Source organism: Emydura macquarii, unplaced genomic scaffold (genome assembly GCF_026122565.2).
Source record: "Emydura macquarii macquarii isolate MOO-44397 ecotype Brisbane River unplaced genomic scaffold, CSIRO-AGI_Emac_v2 contig_383, whole genome shotgun sequence".
NCBI classification, from domain to species: Eukaryota; Metazoa; Chordata; order Testudines; family Chelidae; genus Emydura; species Emydura macquarii.
In genome coordinates, this window is record NW_027130520.1 from 9,037,311 (window position 1) to 9,056,362 (window position 19,052).

General features: G+C 37.6%; 1 protein-coding gene across 16 annotated transcripts in view; it reads left to right on the forward strand.

Moving 5' to 3' along the window:
• Positions 1–19,052, forward strand: part of RIMS2 (regulating synaptic membrane exocytosis 2) — a 738,692-nt gene that overhangs the window by 478,530 nt on the left and 241,110 nt on the right. For 15 of the 16 annotated variants that reach the window (XM_067537367.1, XM_067537370.1, XM_067537357.1 and 12 more), the window contains one exon: positions 15,335–15,403. In XM_067537367.1, coding sequence (XP_067393468.1) covers positions 15,335–15,403 — 69 coding nt within the window. Of the gene's footprint in view, positions 1–7,074; positions 7,102–15,334; positions 15,404–19,052 lie in introns of all 16 variants that reach the window. The other variant, XM_067537355.1, reaches the window with a different exon arrangement.

Genomic DNA, 19,052 nt, shown 5'->3' on the forward strand with positions numbered 1-19,052 from the left:
ATAGACTTTTATATCCCTGTGACTGCACTCAGAAGAGAGAGTTTATATTCAACTAATAACACCATAATGGTGAAGAAAATTCCTGTTCTCTTTGTTGGAGATTTCAAGAGAAGATTCAGTTAAATTGAAGGCCTCACCATGTCTTGTGACCTGTGAAAGTCTTACTGAATCCTGTGTTAAAAATTCTTATGTATAATGGAAATTAATGTGGCTCTTAGATGATGAAACTTATATTGAGCAAAGAGATACTTGGAAAATCAAGTTTCTTATACATAAAATGTTGTATCTGGTGTCAGTGAATTCATCTTATAGGGCAACTGAGTTCCAGACTTTAGTGACTATGATTTTACGAAGAGACAATGGTGTTGTGTTTATATATGCAAATACCTTCCAAGCTGGTCTCAGAGTTCCACCTCAGTCAGTCACCTGTTTATACTTTTTCCTTTTCCTAATCTCTGTCTTGATGTACTTCTACATATGTAGACTTTTTAAAGTCTTCAGTGTTTGTTCTGGAACAGACAAAATCCTTTAGAAAGTCAATCTAGCCATTTTCTTTCATTGGCACTGATACATAAGGCCAAACTGTCTGAAGTAACCATATCACAATGGTAGCATGACTATATCTATTGTTATTAGTCAGAGGTATGACAGCAAAATTAGTTAGTTTCAGATCAGATCCTGCTCAGAAGATACACAGAGCAGCTATCGGGAATTCCCTTACTTACTTTTTATAGACCTTGTTGCTTCGACTATGTGTTGCATAGTGAATTCTGCTTTTGGCTACTGGGGTTACAAAAGCTGTCTCTAGGTTGGGACAAGAGTAGATCAACCCTCACATCTTTTATTTGTATTGTGGAATGCCACTAAGTGTATTATTGTTAGTTTGTACAATAAGAGCTGTCTTAGTTCATGTATAAAAAAGTTGTTGCTCTTAGAAATGTCTTATTTCTCATTTTTTAAAAAGATAGACATTTTCACTGTATTAGAGGTACTCTCTCTCTCTCTCTCTCTCTCTCTCACTCTCTCTCTCACTCAAAAAAAAAAAAAAAAAAAAAAGAACTTGAATTACAAGGTTATTTGTTTTTTCATATGCAGACATATTTGGGCTTTATGAACTCCAGTAGTGTAGCTCTACTATAAATATGTATCTTCAAAGAAAAGAAAATCACTTAATTTTGTTCTCTGAAGGTAATATAAAAGAGCCAATTACAGTCACCCAACTTTTTTTCTTTCTAGAGTTGGGGATATTTTGTTTTACTTGAGTCACTCTTTTTAGCTTCAGTGAATTTTAGTGCTCATGAAAACTGGCAGATTCCCAGCCCTGAAAATGCAGCTGTGTATTTATGCACAGCCAGAGGTGTACAGCAAGCTTCCCACAGTGCTCCATATGCTGCTTTGCAGTGGCCAGCTCTAGCAGAGAATAGTTCAGTTTCTATACCCATTTATTCCTTGATTTCTCTGAACAGACAGATTTTGTGATGCAGACATGTCCACTAAGAATCAGTCTAAACCCATCATTGATTTTCACTTTTGTCACTGAACATACAACAGATGGTTACAAGTTTTAGTCATCTCCAGCCAGTGCTGGACTTGAATTGGTGCAGATGAAGGGCCTTGTATCCTTAACCAATCCCCCCATGATATCCAATCCCTTGACGTTCTATTGAGAAATGCGGTGCATTTTATCTGGAGGTATCATATATTTTATATCTATATCCACTCATAGGTTACAACTAATGCAGAACTCTCAAATATACAACATTAGAACATAAAAGTATATTTTCTTAAGGCCTTTCAGCCAAAGGAATTCATAGTGTCATACTATACAAATGGCACTGTTTGGCTCTTATATAATGACTATGGTTTAAGCTTTTTCATTCATACAGCACATAAAGTCTAAGGTAACATAAAATGTAAATATCCATCTCACTGATCATAAGTGGACATTTGAGCTACATTTTTACAACAGCATCAACCCAGCCTCTAATTATGCACCCAAAATCGGCTGTGCATAAAAAATTCCAGGCAAAATTAATAAAAATTATTGTCAATTCAACAGTATAACTGGAGAGTTATTTGCATTAGTTTGCTTCTCACAACTGATTGTACACACAAAATTATAGGTAATTAAAAAAAACCGGGCATTTGACACCTGTAGTTGATAATTAAATTGTGGCATTTGTAATATTTCTCATATGAGATGTAGAAAATACCTCAAATTCCATGGAAAAGTAAATAAGTAAGGTAAACTAAATGTTGTGGAATGGTATCATATTTAATACTTTATAGCATTCAGATCAATAGAACTAAAGCTATCTGTAGTTCTCAAGAGGTTGAGAGGCAAAGTCTTCTGTACTGTGGGCCTGCAAATCTGGATGACTTTTCCTCTCTGTGTATCCCAGGGGACATATGTAGTATTCTTCAAATTGAAAAGAAAAATATATTTGTTTCACACTTGACAGAACAAGGAGCAATGGTCTCAAGTTGCAGTGGGGGAGGTCTAGGTTGGATATTAGGAAAAAGTTTTTCATTAGGAGGGTGGTGAAGCACTGGAATGGGTTACCTAAGGAGGTGGTGGAATCTCCATCTTTAGAGGTTTTTAAGCTGCGACTTGACAAAGTCCTGGCTGGGATGATTTAGCTGAGGTTAGTCCTGCCTTGAGCAGTGGGTTGGACTAGATGACTTCCTGAGGTCCCTTCCAACTCTCATATTCTATGATTCTATGATTTACAATTATTAGCATATTTTGGGGTGTGGGGTGGATAGTGTTTTATATTTGAATCATATAGGCTGAAGCTGTAAAATTATTTCATATTTTGAGGCACATAGAGTGTTATTTTTTACTCTGTACTAATTCTGTTTTGTTTATAGAGTCATTTCCCTTGTTTATTAGAATTTGTTTTAGTTATTTATAAAATAATTGAATTATTGTTATTTATTTTTACTTAGTATTAAAAAACCAACAGATTAATATTTTCAAAGTTAGTTCTTACAGCTTTAAAACCACGCTCTGCTGTTAATTATTCATCCACTAACCACAGAGTGTAAGTGGACAGCATTGATAGTGGTAAAATGCCAAAAAAGAAAAAAAATGTACAAAACAAACTTTTACTGTCCCTCTGGAATACATCTTCTCTAGAACGTCTAGTATCTAGGAGTGGATACCTGCAGAATTCATATGGATACATAATATGGCTGAGATCCTGGGAGAGAAAAGTTTTATACTATGAGCACTTTCACTAGGGGAAAAAATTAATTCATGTCAAACTTTCATCTTCAAGGAAGGATTTAGAACTTTTCAGAAGTAACAGCATTTGGAAATTAACTGTGAGAATCAACACACTGAAGTCCAAAATAACGGATTAAACTGCATTATCCTGAAAAGGTGAAAGAGAATGTGATTGCCAGAAGAAAAAAAAAAACCCAATATCTAGAAAATCAAATTAGAGTCCTCAAAATATCTGAAAATAAGGAAATTACCAACTGGTTTTATTACATGAAGAACTTTATATTGTTTATTTTTAGAATTAAAGTTAATGAGGATCTCCTTCACCAATCTACATGATTCCAAAATGAGATGTTGAAAAGAAATCTGGTAAGGGAGGAATTGTGGCCATCAGCATTTCAGATCAAAGGGACAAAGACTGAATGCAGCACATGCTACAAAAGAAATCTGCATTTAGTATATGAAAGAAAAACATTCTTTTCATAATCTAGCCTCATTAATCTGGATGACAAGAAAATAATTTATATCCCTAAAAAGAGATATAGATGAGGGTATGAATTCTGAAGACCTCTTCATAGCTAAAATATTAGGCTATTTACCAGGAGACAACCTATTTTTTCTGGGGCTATGCTTCAGATTTTAAATTACTAGAAACCTTCAGGTCCAACCATAAACATTGGGAATTTAACAAACTAGAGGACTCAGTTCATAGGTGACTGACCCAAAGAGTTTTCTTCTGTTAGTTAATTTCTGAGAAACATCATTGACTGCATTTGTGATCCTGGATGGAGTACTTTGGAGTTCACTGGCAATACTTTCCCTCTATCTTCAGCAAACTGGGGATGAATAGAATTTTATACTGTAGATTCAACCCATCCTTCCCACTGCACTGTAATGTTCAAGTTTGCAAATTCGTATTGTTGCAACTTGTGAAAAACCACAAGATTTTGTATTGATATTACTGAAATTAGAAACGTTTATTAATTACTTATATAAGTATTGTGATGTATTTGAGATTTCACCCTGTGAAAACAGAGTTATTGTACACTTAGGCCCTGATTCTGCAATGAGATCCATGCTGACAGAAACTCTATTGACTTCATTGGGATTCTGCACAGGCGGAGATCTGCTCATGTACAACTCATTGCTGGATCAGGACCTTATATATCGTTTATATCTCATCTCTTTCCTTTCACTGTACTATGCGTATGAAAAACCAATAAAATAATTTTAAATCAATGCCACCACCATCAAATCTGAGATAATTATAACCATTCAGCCTCACCAGTCAATAGGCAAGTGGCACTTAATAGAGAAGCATATCAATAATTTTTGAGTATTATAATATGGAGCATTTTACATGTAGCAGCACAGACCCACAAATAGTGACTATATTATACATATTTAACTCTAGTGAGTAAGAATAATGTCTCTCTTTTCTTTCATGATTTTTACATAATTTTTCTCTTTTGTGGAACACAGGCCTTGGGCATGTTATCTTGGTTTGCATGTATAAGTGTTTTGTTCATAAGCTATGACTATAAGTACCAGTATTATCTTATTATTATACATGGATGAGTTATTAAATCCTTTAACAAAAAGGTATTTAACATGATACAGGGGTGTCTGAAAGCCTTTAAACTACCATTTTTCCTTATGAAAGGAAAACTATTTAGGCTATGAATTTTGTGCTGTTTTGGATAATTAAAAAGAGGCTACAGTAAAGTGTGAATAAACCACAAAAACATTTGAAGGGCCAGGAAAAATTTCCGAAACCATGGATGGGAATTTGGATTTTGTTTCTAGTTCTCTGGGTCTGGCTACTTTATATAATGAAGTTATAAACCATTCTGCTCCCATAATAATTTCATTCTGAATCAAGAGGGCCAAAAATGAAAACTGTGAGAGAAAAAATACATGTCTTCATAGAAGATTACCCCATTTGCAGGCTAAATTTACTTTGTTGAATACCACGAAGATAGCAGATTAGGTGGTATTTAAAAAAGGTTTAAAGTATGTAGGTCCAGAAGGGAGTATTCTATTCTGACTGAAGGTAATATACTCTTGATATAATGACTTGGCATAATAAACGATCATATATCATTTTATAATAATTTCTGGAAAAATCTTTTAAAAGTTTAAAATTATTCTAATGTTTCAGTTTCTCTCTTATAAGTATGCAAAGGCAAAGGTGGCTGCTTGATAGTCATAAGCCCCAATCATGTAATGATCTCCACATGGACATAGGCCTGGGCCTTCCGGAAGATCTGCCTTTGTACAGCTCTTTGCAGAACTAAAGCCTTAGAAAGTCTATTCCTCTGTAATTACAAGAAACTTTGGCCCAGATTCACAAAAGTATTTAGATGTGTAACTCCCTGCTGGAGAAATCAGTGATTACAGTGATTGTGTGTCCCTTGAAACTATATGGTCTAGTGGAAAGATCAGAGGGCCAAGCCCCAGAAATTAATTATATTGATCAACAACAAAATTTGATAATATACAGAACTAAAGATTGCCATTTGTAGGTAGGTTAGTAACATCATCTACTTTTTACCCAGTGGGAAACTGAGGCTCAGAGAGATTAAGTGACTTGCCTTTGAAGTCAAACTGATCTAACGGATTACTGCTAAGACTAGTTGTCTGTAGACTTGGGTTCCAATCTTGATTCTGATACTGACGTGCTGTGTGACCTTGGACAGGTCATATCCTCACTGAATTTCAGTTTCTTCATCTTTAAAAGGGGGGCAATTATAATTCACAACATTATAAGGGTGTTGCAAAGCATAAATAATATTAGTAAGCTGTTATGTGCTAAATATTATTAGAGCCTGTTAATGGCCAAATAGAACTCAGGACTTCCTGTCTCCCAACCCTATTCTCATTGCTTTGTGGAGGCAGTTGCATCAGCTCCTCCTGTGGTAATTTACAAATTTGCAAATGCAAAAGTGACTTTTCATTTTTTCACATACGTTCAAATAATGAATTTTGTTCAAAAAAATTTGAAATTTTGAAAAAATTTATTCAATTGCATATGAGTTTGAGACCTGTAAAATAGACAAACTATATTAAAAAATAAGTCAACCACACAAAATAAGTGATTTGGTCTGCTGGGCTGTTAGGTGAGGAAGCATAGAAGGAATACAAACAATAACTTAAATCCTGCAAGGATTTGCCCACATGAATAACTTTGTTCATGTCAGTAGTCCCAAACTCAGTGAGGCTTACAGGATTGGGGGCAATGAGTTGGTGGGAGGAGGCGAAGATTGACAGGGACTTCATGTTTTAGGCTGGTAAATCAGGAACAGCACTTTAGGTGCCAGCTCATGACAGCATGCAGAATTGCCACAATTGAACGCTGCTGATAATATTGTGCTGGAGACACCTCCAATTCAAAAGCACTGTACAATCAGTTAAGGACAGTAATTAATTGTTTTATTATGTTAAAATTCACATCACCGAATATTATTTGAACAGACAGGGTTGCCATTAAAAAGTAAGCATTTATTCACAATTATAGTATAGTTTTAGTTCAGAATAGGCAACAATTGGAGTATCTTTATCAATATTATATGGTTACTGGGAATAGAAGTTGACTTTCTACTGGTGACCAAATCACATTGTTGTGGTTTAATTTCCACTATTTACTGTGGTTTTCTTCTTTTGTATTTTAATTTGTTTTGAAATAAATACTGTTATGGAAATGGTTAAGCATTAATATGGCCATAACTCCTCCTTCACTCTAAACAGAAAAGTGATTGCAAGTTCACAGGTTCTAAGCATCCCTGTTACATGTATAGATTTCATGTATTTTTTCCTGACATCACTTCATTTTAATATTTGTTTTGCAGATAAAGGCTTATATTCATATAATTCAGGTAAATTTTCAGCATGCCTGAGGTGTTTATTGCTTGCATATATATACGCACAGTTTAATTTAACATTTTATTGATGTGCTTGTGCTACATACTGTGCATATGTTAAATCGCTAACGAGTTCCTTGGCTTTCCTGTGTGCTTTTCAATCATAGTTCTTTTGTATTGGCTTTATTTTTTCAGCATCTTAGTATTGGGAACACCTTGCTGAAATTCCAGTGACTTTGAAAGTACAATATTTGTTTTGTCTGTCTTTATTTGAAGGGAGATAGAGCTTTGATAGATAAGTTGTAGTATGCTTCACTAATTATACTGGGGAAATGTTACGTTATTTTGGTCAGAGATTTATTAAAATTGAAAACTGTTGTACTGCAGCTGCTTTGTGAACTCTTTTAAATAGTTAAAGAGTGCAGAAATATGGTAAGTAAAATACTGTTAATATCAGTATAAGTGTATTTTGATATGGCTGTATTATAACTCCCTGGTTGCAAATCATTTTGCTATATCTGAGAGAGAAAAGTGAGGCACTTAGCTTTCCTTAATTAAATATAAATAAACCAATAATTTAAAGCCTTCCTAATACAAACTTAAATTCTATTACACATTTCATGTGGGACTTTCCACAGGTCAAACAGTTTTAATTACATGAACTTTGCTGAGATTTGGTTCATCTAATTATGTTTTAGTGATGTTTAATAAATGTAACACACTTTACTAAGAAAGTAAAGCAAATGCTATAGCCACAAAAATCTCTTGAGGCACTGATATTCAGACCTGGGTTCTCTAAATGAAGCTGAGAGAGAGAGAGCCACATGGTATTCAACTGTGGCTCCCTAAATCTAAAGCTGTTTCCGTTTCAAGCCTGGCATAAATTAGAACAATTTAGGGGATGCACTAAACTAGACCAGGGGCTACATTCACTTCTCATGATCATCATCATGTATAAGCATGCTTATAGAGGCCCAATATGAGTCCATTTACCAGATCAGACACTACAGGCGAGTTAGGCAGAGGACCACCTATCTTTCCCTGGTTCCTGCATTGCTGTAGGGCTTAGGCATCTGGACATCTGGTGTGGAGCTGCTTTGCACGTGATCAGGGGCAGAAACATAGATGCCAAAGGAACTTTACTGCAAAAATGTAGGTGCCAAGCAAGTTTAGGGACCTGCAGATTTTGGTGGCATCTAAGTGGGGGGGCTGGTGATTCCCAGTCAGGCCTGAATCTCGGATTAAGGTGCCTAAAGTGGCAGTTAGGCACCTAAATTATTTTGTGAATCTAGCCTCAAATGACTATGCCACCCAAGAGGCCATCTACCAGCTTGAGATATCTCTAACCACTGGACAATATGATATTCTGATGTGGGTCTGTCTTAATCTCTCCTTTTGAATTTGTTCCACTTTGTATATGTAACTCAATATACATTGTGCCTGAGACACAGTGAGAATGAGTCTGTAATCCAGTGATTAAGAAATTTACTTGAGAGGTGGTAAACACGGCAGATGTTTGTGTTACCTTGCATGTAAAAGAAATACCTTTCTGGGATATTCATGACAGGACTATGCACAGGTCTCTGCATCACTGTCTAAAATCTGGTCCAATGTGGAAAGTAGTTTCAAGAGGCCTTCCAGAATTCTCTGCCTGCTGAATCTTCCAACATATAGAGTATTTCGTTCATGATTTGTAAGAGGCTGGATAGCAAACTGTCTTGGATAATTTAGACACAACAAACCCTGCATCTTGACAGAGGGCTAGATTAGATGACCCTTGCAGTACCTTCTAACCCTATGGTTCAATGAATTGCAGTCTTGTAAAGTTTGGTAATGCCCAGAAATGCGACTCTAAAAATGTGCCATTTGGATATGACATATTTATTCTTCCTCAATGACTTACATATCATGTTCACTCAGTTACAAATCAGAAGAGGTTTCTCTAACTACCAGGACTGTGGACTGATTCTAACATAGCCAACCAAAAATAAACTTGTATGCATTTGATGTGTAAAGAAGAATAACATAGTTTGCTTTTCTTCAATTTGGTACTGTATTACTAGCAGTAAGATAAAGAGAGATGTCTTGGAAGAAATGTAGGAAACACATACTGTATTTACACTATTAAGGTACCATATTTACAGAGTCATTTTTATCTCTATCACTTCTCTTTTTTAAAGCTGGATTGTGATATTTGGGTAATTTATTCCTATTAGACCTGATCCAAAGATTATTGAAGCCAAAGAGAGTATTTCCATTGACTTCAATGGGCTTTGGATCAGGCCAGTTATGTCTTGAGGTAATTTCTGAGGTCTAGACTGGGTAATCTTATAGTATGGTATATATTTGCCTTCAACATACAAATGTAATAACCTTTACTGCTGGTGGAAGTTATAGCAGAAGAAATTCAAAAGTCAACATTTTCCATCTCTTATCACCTAATGAAAGACAATACTCACCATAGAATTGGATGATTTGTTAATAAGTTATATTCTAGTACACTTTATTAGTGCTATTCCTTACATTAAAATTGAGCAATGATAGAATTAAAGGGTAGAGTCAATCATCCATTTATATTCTGTAAGACTATCAGTCTTGAAAGCACCCTACATGGTGACATGGTTGTCAAATACACCACATTAATGGAGTCTGAATTGGTTTCAGAGAGAATGACTCCCTTTTTGTACTTATATAATACATACTTTCTTTTATAAAACACCTTGAGATATACAATTGAAAAGTACTAAATAAGAACATTATTCACAACGTGTATTTATTTATTTATTTCTCCACTACAGAAAGGATTTGGACAAATTGGAGAGAGGGCAGCGAAGGTCAAAAAATTATTAGGGGGCTGGAGCACATGACTTATGAGGAGAAGCTGAGGGAACTAGGCTTGTTTAGTCTGCAGGAGAGAAGAATGAGATGGGATTTGATAGCAGCCTTTAACTATCTGAAAGGATGAAGCTGGGCTGTTTTCTGTGGTAGCAGATGAGCAATGGTCTCAAGTTGCAGTGCAGGAGATCTAGGTTGGATATTAGGAAAAGGTTTTTCATTAGGATGGTGGTGAAGCCCTGGAATGGGTTACCGAGGGAGTGGTGAAATCTCCATCCTTAGAGGTTTTTAAGGTACGGCTTGACAAAGCCCTGGCTGGGATGATGTAGTTGTGGTTGGTCCTGCTTTGAGCAGAGGGTTGGACTAGATGATTTGAGGTTCCTTCCAACCCTAATCTTCTATGATTCTATGATTATTATTATTATTCCTTTAGAATAAGTTATTTGTAAGCATGTTTCATTTTCAACAGTGCCAGATAAAGCTGAGACTGCAATTTTTTGCCTTGTTGACATTTATTATAGTTGCTCAGGTTATGAAGGGGTTAATTTTACAGAGCACAGATAAGAAAAGATTGAAATCTAGGTCAGAGTTCTGATGTGTGATTTCAGAATTGCATCTTCAATGCATTGTAGAGGAAACAACCATCCCAAATTACTAAATTATACCACACTTGCAAAATTTATGAGCTATTTTAAAGTCTGCACCCACCATTTACACTAGTATTTTAGATATTGATTCAAAGAGGGATCTGAACCTTTTTCTCTTTCTTAGGCTAATGAGAGACATTTTAAATAAACAGTTTTGTGCAAATACTTCACAAAACTTATCAACTCCAAGCAGTATTTTCATCTCTCTCTGTTCAGACAAGCACTTTATTTCCTCCATCCTACCTAAAAATATTCATGTCCAAAGGCAATATTTTTAAAGTGAAAGTTTTCTTACCCTTTTAAAGTAATCCTCACCCTCCCTCAAAAAAACTCAAACCCCTAAAAACACTTAAATTTGATATTTTGATTAATTCTTTAAAAGATAATAAAAACATGTTATTTTCATCCTTAAAAATGCATCGCTTGTCTCTAGAATATTTAACATGGCATTCTAAAATATATTAAAACAGCCCTGTTAATTGCAATTATAAGAACATAAAAAGTAATATTAATGCTAATAAATTAGATTTAATAGTCATGGCCCAGATCACCCTTTCCATGGGAGATGACCCTGGGTACCTCTGCAAGATTCCCCAAGAAATTTCCTCCCAGCTGTTCAGTTTCCCACCTGTTCCCTGTAGCAAATAGCAGTTCTACCTGATTCTTCAGTCAGATTCATTCCTCTGGGGTCTTCACAGCAGCAAAGGTCTAGTTGTCAAATCAGGGTCAAAATCAGCAGGAGGCCAGGGCCTTCTACACAGAGTTTCTGTGCCCTGCACTGGCTTTGGGACCTTCTGCCCCCCAATAACAAAGCTAGTCCATTGGAGCCATTGCAGGGCTCCCTTAGCTATTGCTGCCTCTGGGGACATTCCTCTACAGGAGTATGTGGCACTTCCCAGAGGTACCCAGGGTTGTGAGGCTCCTTGCTACCACCTGCCCTTAGCATGGAGAAGCCTTGCCTGTGCCTGCTGGGGATCAGCTCCCCAACTCCACCAGCCATGGACAACACAAGCACTCCTTTCTATGCCTTGCAGGTCCCATTGTTACTCTGCAGGTTAGCAACAGGCATACTCTAACCCCTGAGCCCTTTGAGTGTCTCCCTGGAGTGTCCAGCCCTGATCCACTGGACAGTATTCACCGATATTGTAGTATTCACCAATCTGCTGTTTCTAAAGAAGCCCAGTTTACCAATTTCACTTCACGTAACCAAATTGCTTAATTCACATCACTCAGACAGGTTTACAGTGAAATCTAGTATAAGTTTATTTAATGAAGCATAGAGATTCAAGTAGTAGCAAGTATAAGTACTGGAAACAAATGGTTGCATATACAATAAAATCATAACATACATTCTAGTGTCTATGCTTAATTAACAAGATACACTCATGTCTAATAAAGTACTGCTAACTGAAAACCCTTGCAGCACTTCACAGCTAGACTGGCTGTAACCCTTCTTTCATGAGGTAGACACACTATCAGTTTGTCTCCTGGGTGAAAGATTGCAGTTGTTTGTTTGCCCTCCAAGATATACCAGACCATTCCTTTGTTTTTATTCATAAACAAGGCACTCCATGCTGTTTTTCTTTATGTAGATTTCCTTTCTTCTATATTACACAATATCTTAACATGCAGCTGACTCAGTATGCAAATAGGCACGCACTGTGAGGCATCCAGTACACAAATGACCAGACAGGGAGATGGGTATCAGTTACCTCCTGCCTGACAGGAACATTTCTGAGGTATGTCGCCTCCTGTTGACCTGTCTTCACTCTAAGACTTTAAGAACATAATTTTCAATATAGATATTGTGACAGGGTCAGACTAGATGGCTACCAGAGAGTGCTAGAAGGCCAATACATCAGCCCCAGGGTCAGCAAGTTCCTTTTCCCCTGGTAGCTGATCAGGGGTTACTCCAGGTTAATTAACACACCTGGAGCCAATCAAGGCCCCACCCAGGACTTGTTAAAAGTCTCCCCTCCAGGGAAAGGGTGTGGCTGGAGATGTGAGGCGAGCTACCAGAGTGTGTGTAAGCAGGCAAGACTGTCAGAAACCAGGAGGGTTTAGGAAAAGGAGCAGAACATTGGCAGAAGAGAACCCTGTAGATACAAAAACTTGGGGAGGGAAAAACTCTGCCTGAAGAAGGCAAAGGACTTTTCCCAGGCCTGGAGGCTGGAAGGAAAAGACCCTGCCAAAAGGGGAAGACAGAAGTGGACATTTGGTCCGGCACTACCTTGCCCAGTGGGGCTGTTAGAGGTCAAGGGTCCAGACATTAAGTTAAGGGGCATGGGGAAGTAACATGGGAAGCTAGCAGCTTTCCTGAAGCCATGGCATGAGGCTGCTACTTGTAGGGTCACTGGGTTGGAGCCTGGAGCTGAGGGTGGGACCAGGCCCCCCCTACCAGCCATTCACTGGAGGTGTAAGAGCTCCAGTGAAGAGGCAAGGGCCTCTGAAAATCAGGGACAGGACCAGGAGCCAGAAGGGAGTAGCCATCTTAGAGATTATCCTCCCCCACCACTAGAGGGTGGAAGAACACTAAGGGTGAAGCAGTTCCTTGACCTACAGCTAGAAGGAAGTGCTGGACCCACCAAGGTAGAGGAAGAGCTTTGTCACAGTTTATAACTCCTTAAACATTACCTATACACATATTTCACAATGATTATGGAGACCAGTGGGCTACTGGCTCTCAGTATAGACCTCACATGTCACCCTTCAGTGAACTATTATGAAGATATCTGACCCAGGGGATCCCTGTTAAACCCTAGGCAGCCCATGTGCCCTCTGTTAGTTGGCACAAAAGGGTCCCTGAGTCACAGACTAGCTTGGGGTTAATATATGTTGTAGTCTGGTTTTTGTACTGGTGGCAGTGAGGATGTAAGCATGTACTCCTGTCCGTCTTCCTCCTTGGCATTAGTATCAGTACCATATGGAAGGCTCTCTACTGGGTTTGGAGCAGCAGAGACAATATTATAAGTGTGGCTGACTCTCTTTTCTGTGGGATAGAGTAGATTTTCATGGAGGGTCCCCTCAGGGGCATTACAATTAGAGAATGATCAGATCCAATATAGATTTAAGTATTCTCCTTAATTAGCTTGTTCACAGTAGGTCCTTTGGGAGCATGGAACCTTCTCCTTCACTCTTACCGTGATCCTTTGGGTCTTCCCTAATGGTAAATTTTTAATCTCCAGCTTGTTCTTTCTCTTTGTGTTAATCTAACCCATTGGACTTCAAAAGAAAAACAAAAAACCACATGCCATGGCTATTTTAAATTATTTAAATAGCCTACTAAACTAATCATAGTCTGTCTGTCTTAAAGTTATACATTACAGTAAGACTAGGCCTGGCTTTCCTTGTATTGACAATTTTCAGTTTCTTAACTATGCTTAAAAACCTGCTATAGTATATAAACAATGACAATTAACATCTTTCTTATGCAATTACAGAAATAATTTAGTAATAAAACAAGTTAACTCTTATAACACTTAGAGTAAAAATTACATTTTGAAGCATTTCCAAGTTAAATAGCTTTATTTGAGCAATGAAGGACTGAATTGTAGATTGTGGGCTCTGAGCTACTGGGGAATGATCATCAATCCAATACTGTGATCAGTTCAGACACCCCCATCCAAAACTCCACACTGTACAATGGCATACACTATGCTTAAGAGGGACACATCCTCTTCATGGAATCCCCAATTGGTCTGAACCCCATGGTTCTATTACAATTGAGTTCTTCCCTACTGTGGAGGAGAGGACTAGGATCCACCCTAAGAGATATGTGAATAATCTCCATTCCCCTGAGTAGAGTATTAGCATTGATTCTTAGTCTCTGTGTCTTATTTTTACCCCCTGAAAACTACTATATTATCTGCGTCTTCCAGGAGGATTAATCGTCCCTTTCCCACACATCAGAAACCTTACACACATGTCAAGAACTGGTGGCAAGTAGGTTAAATCTCATAACTAGTGATCTATTGGATGACTGCAAACAGCTGAGCCGACACACTGTAATCATTTGTTAATATGTATTATTACAGAATGCTAAAAAATACGAATTTCCTTGTCCTTATTTCAAAAAGTACATTCTCTTTTATGAATGGGTGAATATCACCCATGTGTTAGCATACAGATTTTAAAATTCCAACATCAACAATAGAACAGGTTGGGCAGAGCATCCACCCCTCTGTATTTAGAAGATGCCAAAGAAGAAAGAGATAAGTGTGTGTAAGTAAAATTAAGCCAAACAGAGGCTAACATATTTATATATCCTATATAATCTACATCTTTTCCTCTGAATTTTCACAGCTATAATTTGTGTTGCAGGATGCAAACTATGCGTATGAAGTGGCGAAGCCCTAATAATAATATTCATTATCTTTTAGAAAATGTAGCATTCATTTAACATAATAGCTATAATTCATCTTCCAAGTGTTTATATATGTGTTTAGCTATATTGCAAACAAGCACAAAAATATGCAAACATAGTATAACTTCATTGTTTTGCAGCTGGATTTCACTATTTCCTTTTTGAAATATTACTTTATAGATTTAGAGGAAAATAGTGAATGTGCCACCAATTAATAATAATTACAATAATGTGTATATATTTCTGTTTCAAGGATCCTGTATTGATTCCCCTTGTATTTATTTATATAATTTTGTCTAGCTGTGTAGTCTGAAATGCATTTCATTTGTTTATGTATTATTGCCTGAGCAGTTCTGACTTGCAGTAATAACACAGTGGTTTGTGACCATTCTTTTTTCTGTAGGGTCCAAAAGAATCAGCGACAGTGAAGTCTCTGATTATGACTGTGATGATGGAATTGGTGTAGTTTCAGGTATGAATTTCTAAATGCACTCTTCTAGGTTCCGTAAAGAGCTTCCTTATTTATAATTTACAATGATTAATTTAATGTTGCTGTTCTCCTGGTAAAAATAAATTGGCACTGAATACACATTTTTAAACAAACATGCAATGTTATGTGAGCTAGTTTTTCTTAATGCATGATTAAACTACAAAGGTGACTTGTAAAGTGGAAAAACAACGAGCCCTTTTTTTTCTTTTGCTTCTTTATGATGTATAAACGAATGAATGTTTTTAAGTTCAAAAAATGAAAAAGAGTTTTATTTGTTCTGCTTCTTTTTTACCTTAGAATTTGGGTTTTATGTAATCTGGAAGATTCTATGGTGAAATTGTGACAACACAGTGGTCAAGGGCTCAAAAAACTGAGCATTTGACTGGGGAAGGGAATTTTAGTCATGTGTTTTTAAAAGTCTGTTTTGTTAACGGGTATTTAATTTCAGTGCTTTATGAGTATTTGAGACAAAAAAATGTTATTGTCAAAGATTCAACATCCCCATCTCTTCTAATAATATGCAAGAACTCACAATAAATAACTGAGTTCTCCAAGATATCCATCAATTAAACCATCAATTGGCTGCATATCTATTGCTATCTTATGGCCATAGGCCTTATTTATAGTGGAGAAAGGAATTATGTTAGAAACCATTATTAACTAGTATATTTAACTAACAGAAAATAAAATTCAACTTAGTATCTAGCGTAGACAAGGACAAGTTGCTAATGTGTTCTCTAGTTATGGTTAACTTGAGGGTCCTCCCTACCACAACCAGACAATACATTTTGAAACTTGTCCTGGTCTACACTAGTTGCTACACATTATATTAATTAAAACATTTCTAACATGATGCATCTTCTTGGTCTAGACAAGCCCTGAGAGGAAGTTCTACTCCATAGCAGACACAACCAAATGGCAGTTATGCCTTTGAAGATGTGTATTTTTTGGTGTCAGGCTTGCAGTTGAAATATGGTTCCATATATCTAGCCCCTTTTGTCTCTTTTGTCTTCTGGCTCCAGATCTGTGTCCTCAGAGGAGATTTCATTCAGGTTCCCTGGCCTCCATAGACAGGCATCAAACAGACAGCCCAACCTCCATAGCAAGCACCAGGCTTGAGTCAAGATTCCTGGGACAAGGTTCACAAAGCTATGTACAAGGAGGGTGATCTAAAAGCCCTGGGTTTCATCTGAGTTTAATCATACCATAATTCATTTAAATTCAGCTTTCAAGGATTGTTCTTCCCTCCCGCTAAGCTTCTGTATGCTTGAAAGCACAGGAAAGTTAGTTGTAGGGTACTCCTCCTCACCCCACAAGGTATTATTTAAGAGTTCCTTCATCTTCTCCTTGCCAGGCCCCACCCTCAATGGCCAAAGAGGCTGTAGGATTCCCCCTGCCCTAAGTCTGTTTCCCAGACCGCAGGATATTGAGGAATCCTGGGAGAAACATGACTTGATGCTTTTCTTGATGCCTCCTTGAATCCGGTGACTTCTTCCTCTCTTCTGCTAACTAGTAATCTTATAGGGAGAAGAATTTTATGGAAAGCAGAATTCCAAGCTAAACAGTGCCTTATAGCCGGCACCTTAAAGGAGAGAAGCTATTTAGGAATGATCAAACTCTGTAGACTCTAGAGAATGAGAAGAATTCTGTCCCAGTTACCAAAATATCATACTCTTCTTTCCAGCATAAAGAACACTCATGTTGCTGTTAATTTCCCTTCAAGTCTCACTAAAGGCTAAGGTTCCAAATATCTCACCATGAAATACTTCTCAAGAACAAATTGAAACTGGCAGAGTTTGCAAAGCAAGCCATGGAGAGCTTTGGCTGCCAGGGCCCTGAACCTTCCTCCTCTCCTTTCAAGAGAAATCTTCTATTTTCCTTTTTCAGACAACACTTGGTACAGATCTCAGAAGACATGAGGTTCATTTGGTGAATTCTTTAGAATAGTTTGTGGATTTAGTGAATATCCAGGTCTCTCTCTGGCCCCCCCATCTGTCTGTACCTAGAAAACAATGAGGAGATGAAGCAGCACCACAGTCCTTCTGGCATATTCTAGCCGTAACATTGGAAACAGACAGACAGTGATTCTTAGTGATCTGCTTGCTCCTATTTGCTGTGCCAAAGATGTCAATAGGATTTCATCTTAGTTTAGATCTGAAGTGGCTTAACTCCTAGTGTATGCTCAGTGATCACCATAGTAAGGCCTGGAATGTTTCTCTTGCCTTTGTAGATTCTAAAGATGAGAGCTTTCATATTCTTATTACTCAGTCTCCTCAAAAATATCCTATTTAACTTTGGGGGAAAATCAGTCCATGTGGCCTGATGTTAGCACTCAGCAGTAATGATCATGCCTTGCCAATAGCAGTTTTGTATTCTCATCTATCTATCTTGGTGACTGGCAGGTGAAAACCCCAACGCTCAGAATCTCTCACTACTGTTTGAGAATTGATGGACTTGCTGTGAAAGACTTGGGGTTTACAATATAGTAACAGAACCTAGCCAATTGTTTATTAGCTGCTGAAACTTATGTTTGATATGGTTTCAAGGGTAGGTTAATGCTTTCAGGAAAGAATCCTCAAAGCTGGCAGCCCATCTCAAGAGGGACCTGAGTAATTCAGCCGAACACATACTGGAAATGTCATCCATAGATCTAGTAACTTGGGACACAAAAATCTGCTAATATCATGCATCATCTGTTGGAGCAATGGAACCCAAAGAATGGTGACCTGCCAGCCACAATCTTACTTTCACCAGTGGTCAGGAAGTCCTTGTTGTGATTGGAAAGTGATACTTCTGCAGGATTTTCAGGCAATAATAACAACATCAGATGCAAGCCTACAAGGATGTAGAGAAGTCCAGTCCAGGTTAGGTGAATACACTTGGTCCCATCAGGAGAAGTGTCTCAAATCAGCCTGCTGGAACTCAAGACAGTGAGGCTTGGCCTTCAAACTTTCAGAAATCACATCCTGAATCTTATAGCCATTGTGAATAGACAATACCCATGGTAGTTATTTCTATCAATAAGCAAGGAGGCATCAGAGGTAAAAGATTGATATAGGAATCCTATAGATATCAATATATAGATATTCTAGTTCAGTGTGCAGAGCATCACCTGATGTCCATGAAAGCAATGCAATGGATAGGCTTTCTTAAGTTGCAGGTGGATTGGCTGAACCAATGGGTACTGGGCATTGAATCTGCAAGACCTCCTATCAGTACGCAATCAATGGGTCTTCCCAGAAATGGACCTCTTGTGACTACAGACACCAAGATCCCTAGATTCTTTGATTGATATGTGAAGTCTCAAGCCTGGGCAATGTGAACCTTCTCAATCAACTGGAGAGGCCTGCTGATGTATGCTGTTCCTCCTTTCCTATTAAGACTCTAAATCCTTTCAAGGACAAGATGGACAAAGGAGTACTCATTCTAATAAAACCCAAACTACCCTTCCTGGTCAGGGGATTCAAGGCTGATGATGCTCTCACTCACAAATGTGATCTTTCTCCAGTGAAACCCAGATTTACTTTTGCATGAACTAGAGTCATACGGTGCACTGGGTAAACTACATGCAAATGTCTGGCTTATGAAAGGAAAGCCCTGAAACTATGGGGGCATTAGACAGGTTACTGTA